Below are 12,937 nucleotides of genomic sequence, written 5' to 3'. Positions count from 1 at the left end.
AGCGGCCTCTGGTCATCCGAGGAGCCAGGGAGCAGCTCCCCGGCAGGTCTGGCCCTCAGAGTTCCCTTAAATCTAATCTAACAGCTTGGAGAGGAAGCGAAGAAGATCTGCCGTTCACGCACACGCGAAGCGCTGTCCACACAAACACACCAGGGGTGATGGCTTTCGAGCCTCACAGCAAGCTTGGGAGGCTCACGCTGCAGGTCCAGTTCTCCCCGGCACTCACCGCCCAGCACAGTTTTAAAACTGGAGCCCTCATCCCGAGCAGATTAAGTTGGGGGCGAGGCCAGGGATCGCCGTGTGTGCGCCTTTAGGGGAATCTAGCTGTGGCCAGTGCGGCCGAGGTCCGAGCTCCCGGCAGGCTGCGGTTAAATTAGGCCGCCCCTTCTCGAGGAGGATAGAGGTGGTAGCTCAGGGCTCCGGCCCGTCCTCAGGGAGTAGAGCTGGAGGGGGCGTCGGGTGCCAGAGCCTCCATCCGCCTCTTAGGTCCCGAGGCCGAGGGTGGTGGGGACGTGGGGAGCAGAATGACCCTAGTGAGGGTCAGTGAACTCCCGGCCAGGAGGGCCCTTAGGAGAGGATGGCGTGGAGCTCCGCGTCTGCCCAGCGGCCCCAGGCGATTCGGCGGCAGAGCAGCCCCGTGGGGTGCCCAGGAACACGTCGGTTTCAGACTGAGGAGAAAAGCACGCCCGGAGTTCTGGGATCTCACTGGAGGGATGAAGTGGACGTGGGCGGCGGAGCTCGAGCTCAGGATGTTGCCCTCTGGCCGTCCGGCGCTTCAGGAAATAACAAAGGGGGACTTTGGAGCCTAACCTGAACCCTAACCGAAAGGGCAGGCTTCTGGAGACCTCCCAGCAAACTCAGGGAGAGCGGAGGCTGAATGTAGGGGGTTTAGACGTGAGCGCCTGGGCGGCCGAAGCAACCTTCCGGACCTACGCGCCGGCTCTGGGGCTGCAGGGGAGACGGAGGGGCGCTAGAGCCAGCCCTCATGGACCTTACCTTACAAGGAAGACCTCCAGGAGGTCTTCAAGTATAAGGGGGCAGGAGAGACTTCTTGGAAGTAAAGAAGACTGAGAGGAAGAGCAGGATGCGGAAACAAGGAATGGAGGGAGCTGGATTTGCTTCTGCGCAAACCAAAGTGGGTTGAAGGACCTCGAATTTGAACTTCCCTCTATATTATCTCTCCCCTCCCCCCCTCCTCTCTCTCTCTGTCTCTCTCTCTGCTTTCTCTCTCTGTCTCTCTGTTTCTCTCTCTGTCTCTCTCTCTCTCTTTGTCTCTGTCTCTCTGTCTCTCTCTCTCCCCCTTACCTCTCTTTTCCCTCTCCCTTTCCTCTCTCTCCCCCCTCGCCTTTCCTCTCTCTCTCCTTTTCCATCTCCTTCTCTCCCAGCATAAAGAATACAATAATACCCCCCTCCCCTCTTTGTATACACAAGTTAAAGGAAAAGCCAAAAGCCCCAAAAAACCGCTTAGGCTGTAACTCTACCAGCCTGGGACCTGGATTTTTCCTTCTAGCCCCCTCCTGCTTTAGACCCAGGCTGCGAGATGGAGCGCTCTGGGCAGCCCGGCTTTCCGTTCGAGAGGCGGCTCAAGCCGATTTTATTTCTAGAAAGTAATTTGCATTTCCTCCCGCCCTTCTGATACAGTTTAAAAATTTGTGAAGAGCGCGAGCCCCAGCCCCCTCCTAAATCCGCAAAGCCTTGCCCGATTGCATTTTTTGGAGTCCCACAAACTAATAGGACAGACACCCCGTTCATCCCCTGGAACTGGCCAACTACCACTGAATGTCCTTAATCGGCAGTTTGCTCCAAACGCGTTTACGGCGGAATCTCCCAGGGTCAGGCCCACCATTTGCAGAAATTCTGCTCAACTTGTGGGCCCTTGGAGGCAGGCTGGGTTTTGGAACCGAATTTTCTAAGTTTACCGGCTTCAGGGCAGAGAAGCCTTGGGGGAAAAAGCAATTGGCGTGAGCTGGTCAACAAAGGTCCCCAGGGGACGGCCGGGGGCGATCAAGCCGCGGCCTGGGTCCCTCCGGGGCCCCTCACGTCTGTCCCCTACCGGAATCTAGATTGCTTTGGTTTAAGGACCTTCACAGGCTCGGAATAAAGGGAAGCGGGGAAAAAAACAAAACCAAAAAGGAATTCGATTTAATTTAAATATCGCTCTAAAAGGGGTTGGACTGAAGGAAATTTGCCTCCAAATGATTCCGAATCGATTTTAATCTAATTTTTAAAAAAACTACAGTAAATTTAAAAATTAATTTAACTCCCCAATTTGTGTGTACACATATACAAATATTTTTCTTTTCCAAATTAAAGACCAAAAATCACCCAAGGAAGCTGGGGATCAATCCCACCCCCTCTCCGGATAACTTCCCTCGGCCCCCCAAGGCCTCTTGGGCTGTGGAACGCCAAAGTCGTCCAGGTTCAAATTGGGTCCTGGGTCTAGATGAAAGAAGTCCTCCTAATTGGCAACATACTTCCTTTTGTTTTTCTTGCGGGGCTCCCTTTTCAATCTCCCGGCGCCCAGAAGCTTGTGTTTGCTCAGATGCTCTTTTTATCTTAATAAGAACATTTTAGAGGGGACACAAGAACCCGGAGATAAATGGATAGGCTGGGGTTGCCCTCTTCCCTGTAGACGGCATCCGCCGGGAGAGAGAGAGGGAGGGGGAGGGAGGGAAGGGCAGCTTTAAAGCAGGGGCTCCCAGAGGCCCCCCTTTCCCACGATCCTCCTTGGTTCTTTCTGGGGTTTCAAGGGAAAAGGGCCGGACCCTGACTCTGGGTCTAAGGTTACGCTTGCGGTGAGGGCTGGATCGTGATGATAAAGTCCTGATAAAAGATCTTGATAAAGTCCCTGATAAAAGATCTTAACGTTTGAAGAAGGCGGATTTTTCCAAGGGGCAAATGTAGGGAAAGGGTCTCCCCCTTCCCTCCCTCCTGGAAGGTTCCTAACCCTGGAAAACAAAACTTTGCCCCGCCCCTTTTTTCGTTTCCTTTATTCTGGAGGGAACTGGGGCAAAGATCCTCAGAAGAACAGCTCCCTGCAGGCAGTCTTGGGTTTCTTTGGCTCCAAACTTTTTTTTCCTTTCTTTCTTTTCTTCCTTCCTTCCTCCCTCTCTCCTTCTCTCCCTCCCTTTTCTGCAGTTTCCTCCCTCTTTCCAGCTCTTAAGGCCGGCCTCCCAGTGTTGGAGCCAGAGGCCCAAGGGCCCTTCCTGGACTTGGGTAAATTTTTCGTTTTGGGGTCCACCATTGCCGTGCTGGGGATGGAAGTGGGGGAGACGGATGGGCTGGAGCATGATGGGGGAGGCGGGCCCCGAGGGCCAGGGAGGCCGCCTCCCAGCGCAGAAGGGGGCCTTCCCCAACCAAGGCGTCCAGCCCCGGGAACGGAGGGAGGGCACCGCCTCGGACCCGGGCCCGAGGCGCTCTAGGGCGCTCGGACAAAAAGTAGTCAGCAGAAGGAGTTGGGGTTGGGGGGCCCTCGGCCACAATTGGCTGGCGGGAAAATAGCTCTTTTGTGGTACCTTCGGAATCCTGTCCCCGGGCCCCCGGGACCCCACCACTGGGCGGGCGCTCTTCCAATCCCTTCCATCCATCGCCCAAGGTTGGGGCGACGCCCTGAGCAGTGCCCAGGCAGGCGGGAGAGGGGTGCGCGCCACCCCCCCAGACGTACAGACACGTGCGCGCACACACGCCAGGGCTCGGCCGCCTCCCTCTTCTCTCTAACCTGCGGCCAATCTTGCCCGCCACGGGCATCCCCCAATTGCACGGCCGGGCGGCCTCAGGCTCCGGGCGGGCGGGAGGGCAGCCAGGGCTCGGGGACGTCTGGGAGGCAGCTGGACTCGAGGTCGGTCCGAAAGGGAGAAGGAAATCGAGCGGTGGCCCGGCCCCGGGGAGATTTGGGCCCAGGTCCCGAAGCCACGGGCAGCCTGCCCCCACAGCCTGGCGAGACCGGTTGAAAAAGAGAAAGGAGGAAAAGGGAACGAGCGAGGGAGAAAAAGCAACAAGCATCGAGGGAAAGGGGTTGGAGGAAGAGCCGCTTTTGTTGTTTGTTTGTTTCTTAGGCCCCCCCACCCGTTCCCCTTTCTTCCCCGCCAGGCTTTGGGCGCGCTTTACAGTAACCTAAAGGCTGCTCTAAGGTTCCACTTTTTTGAGGTATTAAGTGCGATTTTTACCCTAAAAAACGCTCCTTCCCCCCCCGGCCCCTTAACCGCCGGGGCCTAATTGCAACGGGATTTGTGCGAGGGCACGGGGCTCCCGCTCCATGTGGCATTTTATTCAAATTGCCTTCGGAAAAACTTGGGGTGCGCCATCCCAGCCACTTGGCCTTCTCGTGGTCTACTAAACTTCTTCACCTTTGGGCAGCCAATTCAAAAACAACTTTCGACGTCCTTCCCCACCTCCCCATCTTTTCTTTCTCCCCCCCATCCCAGCTCAGTGGAGTTGCGCCTTCAAAAACACTTTGTCTTGGCTGGTGATTGCTTTTGCCCCGGCCGGGAGGAAGGGGAGGAAAGGGGAAAAAAAACATCCACAGTCACGGCAAGCTTGGTCCGGGCTCCCATCCCTGCTCCACCCGTGGCCTTAGGGGACGAGGGAATCCTGGAAGGGTCTCCCTGCCCAGAGCCCTCATCCGGCTCTGTCTCTCGTTTCTCCTCATTTCATTTTCTCTCATTTTCTCGTTCTTTGTCTTAATTTCTTTCTCCCTTTTTCTCTTTCACTTATTTTCTTCTCCCTGTCTCCCTCCTTAGTCTCCCATGGTCATGTCTGAAGAGTGCTGGCGACCTGCAGCCCTGGCGGCGGGAAGAACACTTGAAGGCCCAGGAGACGAGGGTGTGTAAGTGTATGAAGCGGAGGCAGGACAGGGGAAGCCAGGAGCGAACAGCCCCCAGGGAGCTTCCTGAGGCAGGGAAGGTAATGGAAATTGGCCCCGGAGACGTTCGGGTGTATGTGTTGGGCAGCCTGCGGCTGCTGGGGGGGGGGGGGCTGGTGACGCAGGAGGGAAGGCAGCCGGGGCTGGCAGGTGGAGTTGGATGGCAACGAATCGGCCGGACTATAGCCAGGGGTCACTGGCAGCAGCACAAGTCCCGTGGGCTTCGGAGCCGTCGGGGCTGCGCGGCTGGGGAGTCCCAACTGAGTGCGCTGGGACGCTCTGCTTCCTCCGCCAGGTGATTCCCAAGGCCGCTGCGGAGGAAGAGCCCTGCTCTTCCTCAGCTCTGCTGTCGCTGTCCTCCTCGTCCCTGCAGACCATGGGCTCTGCCCCAGGGGAGGTCTATTTGGTCTGCCAGGTGATCCCCGAGGCCACCGTGGAGGAAGATCCCTGCTCTTCCTCGGCCCTGTCTTCCGGGGCGCCCTCCTTCCTCCGCCAGGTGATTCCCAAGACCGCAGTGGAAGAAGATCCCTGCTCTTCCTCGTCTCTGTTGGCTTCTGGGGCGCCCCGCTTCCTCCCCGAGGTGAGGCTGCAGGCCACTGGGGAGGAAGAGCCCTCTTCCTCTGCTCTGTCTTCCGGGGCGCCCTCCTTCCTCCACCAGGTGATTCTCTCTTTTTTTTTTTTTTAAATAGCCTTTTATTTACAGGATATATACATGGGTAACTTTACAGCATTAACAATTGCCAAACCTCTTGTTCCAATTTTTCACCTCTTACCCCCCCACCCCCTCCCCTAAAATGGCAGGATGACCAGTAGATGTTAAATATATTAAAATATAACTTATACACAATAAGTATACATGACCAAAACATTATTTCTGTACAAAAAGAATCAGACTCTGAATTATTGTACAATTAGCTTGTGAAGGAAATCAAAAATGCAGGTGTGCATAAATATAGGGATTGGGAATTCAATGTAATGGTTCATAGTCATCTCCCAGAGTTGTTTCTCTGGGCGTAGCTGGTTCAGTTCATTACTGCTCCATTGGAAATGATTTGGTTGATCTTGTTGCTGAGGATGGCCAGGTCCATCAGAACTGGTCATCATATAGTATTATTGTTGAAGTATATAATGATCTCCTGTCCACCAGGTGATTCTCAAGACGACAGTGGAAGAAGATCCCTGCTCTTCCTCATCTCTGCTGTCTTCTGGGGCGCCCCGCTTCCTCCCCCAAATGAGTCGGGAGGCCACTGGGGAGCAAGATCCCTGCTCTTCCTCGTCCCTGCAGTCCATGGCCTCCACCCCAGCTACCCCAGGTCAAGTGCGTGTGCAGTGGCTGCCGCCTGGAAATCCTGGACAAATACCTCCTCAAGGTAAGGGCTTAGAAGCGCTCCAGTGGGCCAAGGGACAAATGGGAGCAGTCCCAGGAGTGGGGCTGCTGGGCAGTGCAGGCAGCTGCTTGAAGGCAGCGTGGGTGAGCCCCAGGTAGCCCTGGAAGCTCCGGCTGTGGCCCCAGCTTTTGAGGATTGTCCCAACCCCCTTTTCCATGGGTCCAGGAAGTGGCAGCCTGGACTCCTGCTCTGGCTCTGTCCTGGGGACTTTTTTTTGCCTTCTGCTCTCTGAGGTCCAGCACTCCTGGCCTATAGCCTCCAGTTTGCCTTTGGGGTTTAGGCACCAGCCTTAATTTGTTTGATGTTTTGCCTTTAAAGAATCCCCCATTATGGATCCTAATTTCTGCATATTCAAACCAGAAAGGTTTGAAGGTGGGAGTGGGGGCTATCCAAATATGATTGTGCTCATTTAAGGGAGTCCCAAGCCGGGAAGTGGCTCCCCTCCCCCAAGCCCACGTTATGGTTCCGTCCTGATACTGACTGGCACATACAGCTTAAAATAGTCCACTTTCCCCTTCACATTTCTCCAGAATGGGAAGCCTGTCCCCTGGCGCCTGTCCGGCCTTCAGGGAAATCCACCTTTCTCTTTTCCCAGTCTGATTTGAGTTTTCCCCATGCATCAAAAAATGAAAGCACCAGTCTCACTGATGGGTTTTTCAAGGGGCTCTCTGAATGATGTCTTTCAAAAAATGAGACCCCAAGTTTGCACTTTTCCCAGTTGGCGGTGTTGCTTCCCCGGGATCCCTTCCGAATGCTCTCTGGGCTTTTCATCTGAAGCCAGACCTTTCTGCGCCCCCCTCTTCTTGGTTTGGACTCTTGCAGAGCTCTTGGCCATAAGGCAGACTGAGGCCATATTTGAGAATAAGTGGGTGAGAGTCTGTGCATTGGCGCCTTATTTGTCCTTCTGGTACATAAAGCAGCTTCCTAAGAGACCTGTGGCACCGGAATAGTAGGGTCAGGTCCAAAGCTGCATTCTACCAGTCTGGGGCCTGTTTGGAACACAGGAACATGGTTCTGTCTCTGTAGGAAATGGGTATTGCCTAAAACCCAGGCTTGACGGTCTGCTTGGAAGAGGCAGTGCTGTTCTGGCTGCTACTGGGAGGTGAACTGTTAGCCAGCCGAGAACTCTGGGTTGTTTTATTTGACAGGAAAATGGTTTCTTAGTATTGTTGGTGGTCTTGATTTTTTGTCAGACACAGATGGGGGCACAGATTTTGTCTTTCACGCAATAAATGGAGAGATTGTATTGTGGTCCCCACTTGTTTCCCAGTGTTCTTTCCCTGAGTGTAGCTGGTTCTGTTCATCGCTGATCAGTTGGAACCAATTTGGATCCTCATTGTTGAAGAGAGCCACTTCTATCAGAATTGATCAGAGGCTTTCTCTTAAAAAGAATTCTAAATCTCTAAAAGAAAATCCCAAATCTCTCCTTGAAGGAAGATAGCTGTGGGAGATTAGACCATGGGTTCAACTTCGCTGTGAGGCAGAGGAACAGGAGGCTTTTCCTTGGGTTCTGCAACCTCATTTACTGGTACTAAGAAAACTGGTTGACCCCTTCTTTCTCAGCTGACACCCTAACAGTCAGATTTGGTGTTCTGTGGAGGATGCTGGGCTTCTCACTTTGGGGGACTTACCGTTTTATAATAACCACCAGTGGTTCCAAGGAAATGCCCATTTCCTTCAGAAGAGATCTGAGCTTAGTTCAGTGTTGTATTCTTCATAAATGAGGCTCTTTGGACTCTGGACAGAATCTGGGTTGGTATAGAATTGTGATGAAAAGCCAGTTTTTAGCCTTTGGCTCCTATGGCATCCTTTCCTGGGCAGGCTGAAGTGAGATCTTGCTTGGACCACACTTGCTCAACCCTAAAAAGCGTCCTTGCTATTTGAAGGTCAGCTGCTTGTATGGCATTGCCATGGAAGTTTGTCAGGGGGGTGCAAAACGTTGAATACAGGTCATAGTTCTGCGGGTTGGAGAGACTGACCCCATTGCCTTTTGGCCAGCAGGGGCAGGGTAGGGGGGCAGATGAGGGAAAAGGGTGGTTTCTGTCACCTTGGCTCTAATTGGAAACCACGGCATCTAGCTGGAGGGTCAGGGTTAACAAAAAGCTGAGTTACCCACACGTTTTTGCTACTGATTTCAGTTAGAGATCTGTGGTTGCCCTCGTCCCCCATGTTTCTGGCACAATCACTTAGGTGACATTTTGGAATATTTTGTGTCAGAGCTGAAATGGTATCTTTGATTTCTGTTCAGTATCTGGCCAGAGAGAGAACAAAGCTTTCTTAGGTCACTAGGTGGGGGGAACAAGGAAGAATAGACCTGAAAGCTTTGCTTCTGTATATTGGGGAAATAGGAGCTTCTTTATGGAACCAAGCCTGAATGGTCCGATATGGCCTCCCCTTGGTGCTGAGCAGAACAATCACCACAAGGTAACTCCATCATCCTCTGAGATGAGGATTGAATGTAGCTAGAGCCGAGGGATGCCTGAAGATAGGCCTCTAGTATCCAGCTCCTCCTCATCCTGCTCAAAGGTAGCCTGGCAATATTGGTCAACAGGAAAATGAAGCCGGTTGACCTTTGGAAATAGGCAACTCGTGCGGGTGCTTAGGCCAGTGTTGCAGACTCAGGTAGGACAGTTTGTTGGGTTTGGGCAGAGTGTGGGGACTTGGACAGGCAGCACCTCTGAGAAAAAACAAAGGTCGCTCCTTCTGTTCTTCCTGGCTTGGGTGTTTTCACAAGTTGAAAATCTGACTCAAAAAATCTGAACTAAAAAAACAACAAAAGGAACAGACTCTTTTGTCATAATTTTATTTTACTTTTTTATTATAGCTTTTTGTATAAATACAAAATATCTGCATGGATAATTTTTCAACGTTGTCCCTTGCAAAAACTTCTGTTTCAACTTTTCTCCTCCTTCCCTTCACCCTCTCCCCTAGATTGGCAGGTCGTCCGATACATGTTAAAGTATGTGTTAAATTTTGTCACAAATTTAGAAGAAACACATAAGGAACATAAATGTTTTTTGAACTATACTTTCGGGGGGGGGGGGGTAGGGAAGAGATCCAGATGCACATTTATGAAAATGTTACCCAGGCAATTCAGGTTAAAGGCCAAGTAGCAATGTGTCTGTGGTGTCAAAAAATGCTGGGACCTTTTAGCCCCACAAAATCAGGTTAAGTTGGGGATGGGGATCGGTGCAAGGAGTTTCCACACTAGGAGTTCTACACACTAAGAAAATGAGTCTTCTTCCTGTCCATACCTCACTCCCCCTAAAAATAAAAAGGTTCCAAAAGGAAGATGTTCGTCATGTGGTCACAGGCTGGGCTTTTGAGCCTCCAGCTACAGGGTGGAACGCTCTGTGTTCTCAATTGTCAGAGCTTAAGTCCTTTCCCCTTGTCCTTTGCAGGTGAATGACATGTACTGGCACATGCAATGCCTCTGCTGTAGCGTGTGCCAGACCTCCTTGGGAAAGCACGCCACCTGTTTCATTAAAGATAACACCATTTTCTGCAAGATTGATTATCTCAGGTAGGTTAGCAAGGGAGCGACTCGGAAACGCTGGCTTTGGAGGTTTGCTGCCGCCCGGTCTTGGAGCATGGGTAACTCGGAAACGAGCGGGAGAATGGAGCTCTGCTCCCCAAGCCTGCTGGAAAAAACGGATCTTGGGAAATGTGTCCAGCAGTGACTTTTGTTGTCAAGAAAGCAATTGCTCAAATTGGCCTCTGCCCTTTGGGGATGAAAGTTCTGGGGATAGTGTCTAGGAACGGCACGGGGATAACCCAAAGCTACAGGAACCAGGGATGGAAGCCAAAGCCACGGCTGTGCCGTCTCATAAAGAAACCGGGGAAGTTGGGGCATGGCAGGCGAGGTCAGAGCCTGTCATGGAGGCCAGCAAGGTTAGCCCCGGGTACTGGGTGAGAAGTTCAAATGTACTTTCACATTCTCCCTAAAAGATGCTCTTGGACCTAAAAATCTGGCCTCCCATCACCTTGCCCCATTCAGTGAGCTGCCCTTGGACAGCTCTCCCACTTTTCTCTTGCCATGATTTTTTCTGTATGGAAGTCATTGAAATGACTCTCAGATTCTTTATGAATTTTTTTAAAGTATGCTTCGTATAGCAATAGAGTCAGACTGGAAGTCGCTTTTTATAAACATTAAGCCCTGTTTTCCTAATTGTCAAGAACAACATGATGATTATTTACTGGGCCTCCAAATGGAAAACATTTTGCTTTTGCGAGGCTCACCATATATGAGAGGAGGCTGATAAAGTACCATCCCGAGTTTGGGCTTTGCACTTAAGCAAGCTGTGGGTGACTGTAAAAATTCAGAATTTGGTGATGAGGAAAAGTAGAAGGGATTAGTTATTTAAACAAACCCCCCAAAACAAAATCTGTGCTAGGATCCTAAATGGATCTGCCTCCTTGTTCTCCTGGGAGGACTTGCCAACTCCTTTAGTGATCTAAAGCAGGGCGTTTTGGAGAGCAGTCAAAAGCCTTTCAGACTTCACCATTTGGGCACTTGGTACCCCGACCATTTGGCTTAGTCCAAAATTGTTCTTAGGGGACAGTGTTACTTAGAACAGCTTTGTAAAGGACATTAAAGCAGTAGACACTGCTGCTGACGATGGCGCCTCGGGCATCACTGGCCCTTCAGAAATAATGGATGGTGGAGCCCAAGCAAAACTGGACAGAGAACTTGCTGGTACCCTGGCTTTTGCTTGCCATCCTGGAACTGCTGCTCAATTTGACCAATGTTCTCCAGGAACTACATTTGAAAGGAAAGAAAGATTTCTCATTCCCCCCCCCCCCCAGTGGGGCATCTTGTACCTTAATAAGATCCACAGTTAATCTCTTCCTTGAAAATATCAAATGGCAGTTTTTTCCCTTATGGAAAACTGCCCAGAGTCTTGGCCCTAAGGGACCAGTTGAGTGCTGGTTTTGGTTTTCCAGGGGGTGCTAGGGAGCCTCGTTGGTTAGAGTTGTCTTCGTTTTCTATCTCAGTCTTCCAATTTATTTGACTCTGTTTGTAATTTATTAACTAGAAAAGCCAGCTCCTCAGTTCTGAGGCAGGGGACTGCCTGCGTTGTCCTGTCCTTTGGTTCCCATCCTGGGCCCGTCACCAGCGATGCCCTTTGTGCTTCCCGAGCTTGGTTTATGTCTATTTAATTTCATCCCATTCTTTAGATTTGAAGCCCTATGCATGGGTTTTTATTAAAAACCCAAGAAAACCCCAAACTGCTGCCCTCATCTTCTGTGATAAGCCACCACTCACAGTTAGTGTTGGAATGGAAAGCCATCGGGAGAGTGGGCTCTTTGGGGATTGTGGGGAATTAGAATGTTTTCAGAACATACCGAGTGCGGGAGGAAAATCGGGGTAAATCCACGCCAGTTTTCAGTGTTGGCCAGGAGGAAGCCGAGCAAGGGCCTCAGAGGTGGCCAGTCGGGCCGGGCTTGACTTGCGATGAAAATGGCTTCTTTTCTCCCTTCCTTCCCTCTCCTCCTTCACTGCAGGAAATTTGGAACCTGCTGCTGTGGCTGTGGGAGGTACGTGTGCTCCAGCGATTGGGTACAGAAGGCGCGGGGCTATGTCTACCACTTGGCCTGCTTTGTTTGTTTCTCCTGCAAAAGACAGCTCAGTACTGGAGATGAGTTTGCTTTGGTGGAAGAAAAAGTCCTTTGTAGAATCCATTATGATGGCTTGGAGGACAGTCTGAAGAGAGAAGCAGAAAATGGTAAATTCTCCCTCTGTCCCAGCTTGTGGGACGGGGTTGGGGCCGGAGAGGGAAGCAAAATGCTTGTGTAGAAAGCTAGAGTTTTAACTTGATGACTGTGGAGTTGAGAATATCTTATTTGGTAATATTGTAGCCTAAAGATTGGGAGGGTGTGTGTGTGTGTGTGTGTGTGTGAGAGAGTGTGAGAGAGAGAGAGAGTGTATTTTGTAGTAATTGTATCCTATTTCAATACAGATCTCTCCCCCCCCCCCACATATGTCTCCATATGTTTTAAACTAGCAAATTAAGTATTATTTCAGACATAGGCCAGCCACTCATCTCTGATAGATCAGCTATTTCTAGCTCGCTGCTGATAATTAGATCTCGACAGGAATAGTATCATTGTAATGATTCTGCAGATTTCAATTTCATTCATTAAAAAGCTTCCCAAAATAGCTTCTCCTTGTCATAAACGTCCAGGCTTTATTTCGAAGGCAGTTGTTTCTCAATTAATAATAGATTGAGAGGGGAAATTCACATGAATAAATAAAGTGTTTTATAAAGACAGAACTGATTTGGCCTTTAGTGGGGAGGAAGACAATGATGTCTCTGATAGTTCTGGGAAGGAAATGATGGCACATCCAAAATGACAAAGGAACCATTTTTTCCCCTGAGGCAATTGGAGTGAAGTGACTTGCCCAGGGTCACACAGCTAGGAAGTGTTAAGTGTCTGAGGCCAGATTTGAACTGGGGTCCTCTTGAATTCAGGACTGATGTCTCTATCTACTGAGCCACCCAGTTGCCCCAGGAATCTTTTTTTTTTTAAACAAAGGGAGGATTTTCAAGTCAGTATGGAAAAAACCACGGATTTTGCCATTTTGATTCTCGTGTCTCAGGATGCTTACGGGAGCTATGTTGGACAAGAGGACAGATTGGAGCCTTCTGCATTTTTAAGATGAGAGCAAAATCTGTCCCATCATAAC

At 50.9% G+C, this 12,937-nt stretch overlaps 1 protein-coding gene across 1 annotated transcript; it reads left to right on the top strand.

Moving 5' to 3' along the window:
* Nucleotides 1-577: 577 nt before the first annotated feature.
* Nucleotides 578-11,975, top strand: LOC100914589 (LIM/homeobox protein Lhx8-like; the record flags this gene model as incomplete). Its single annotated transcript, XM_031938526.1, has 6 exons — nucleotides 578-762; nucleotides 4,740-4,902; nucleotides 5,157-5,391; nucleotides 6,098-6,231; nucleotides 9,651-9,772; nucleotides 11,755-11,975. Coding segments are annotated over exons 1-6 (1,060 nt in total), but the record flags the coding sequence as incomplete, so codon positions are not given.
* Nucleotides 11,976-12,937: the final 962 nt, after the last annotated feature.

Source organism: Sarcophilus harrisii, chromosome 5 (assembly GCF_902635505.1).
Source record: "Sarcophilus harrisii chromosome 5, mSarHar1.11, whole genome shotgun sequence".
In the NCBI taxonomy this organism is placed as follows: domain Eukaryota; kingdom Metazoa; phylum Chordata; class Mammalia; order Dasyuromorphia; family Dasyuridae; genus Sarcophilus; species Sarcophilus harrisii.
Note: the sequence above shows the minus strand (reverse complement) of the source record. Positions and strands in the feature narration are given on the sequence as shown.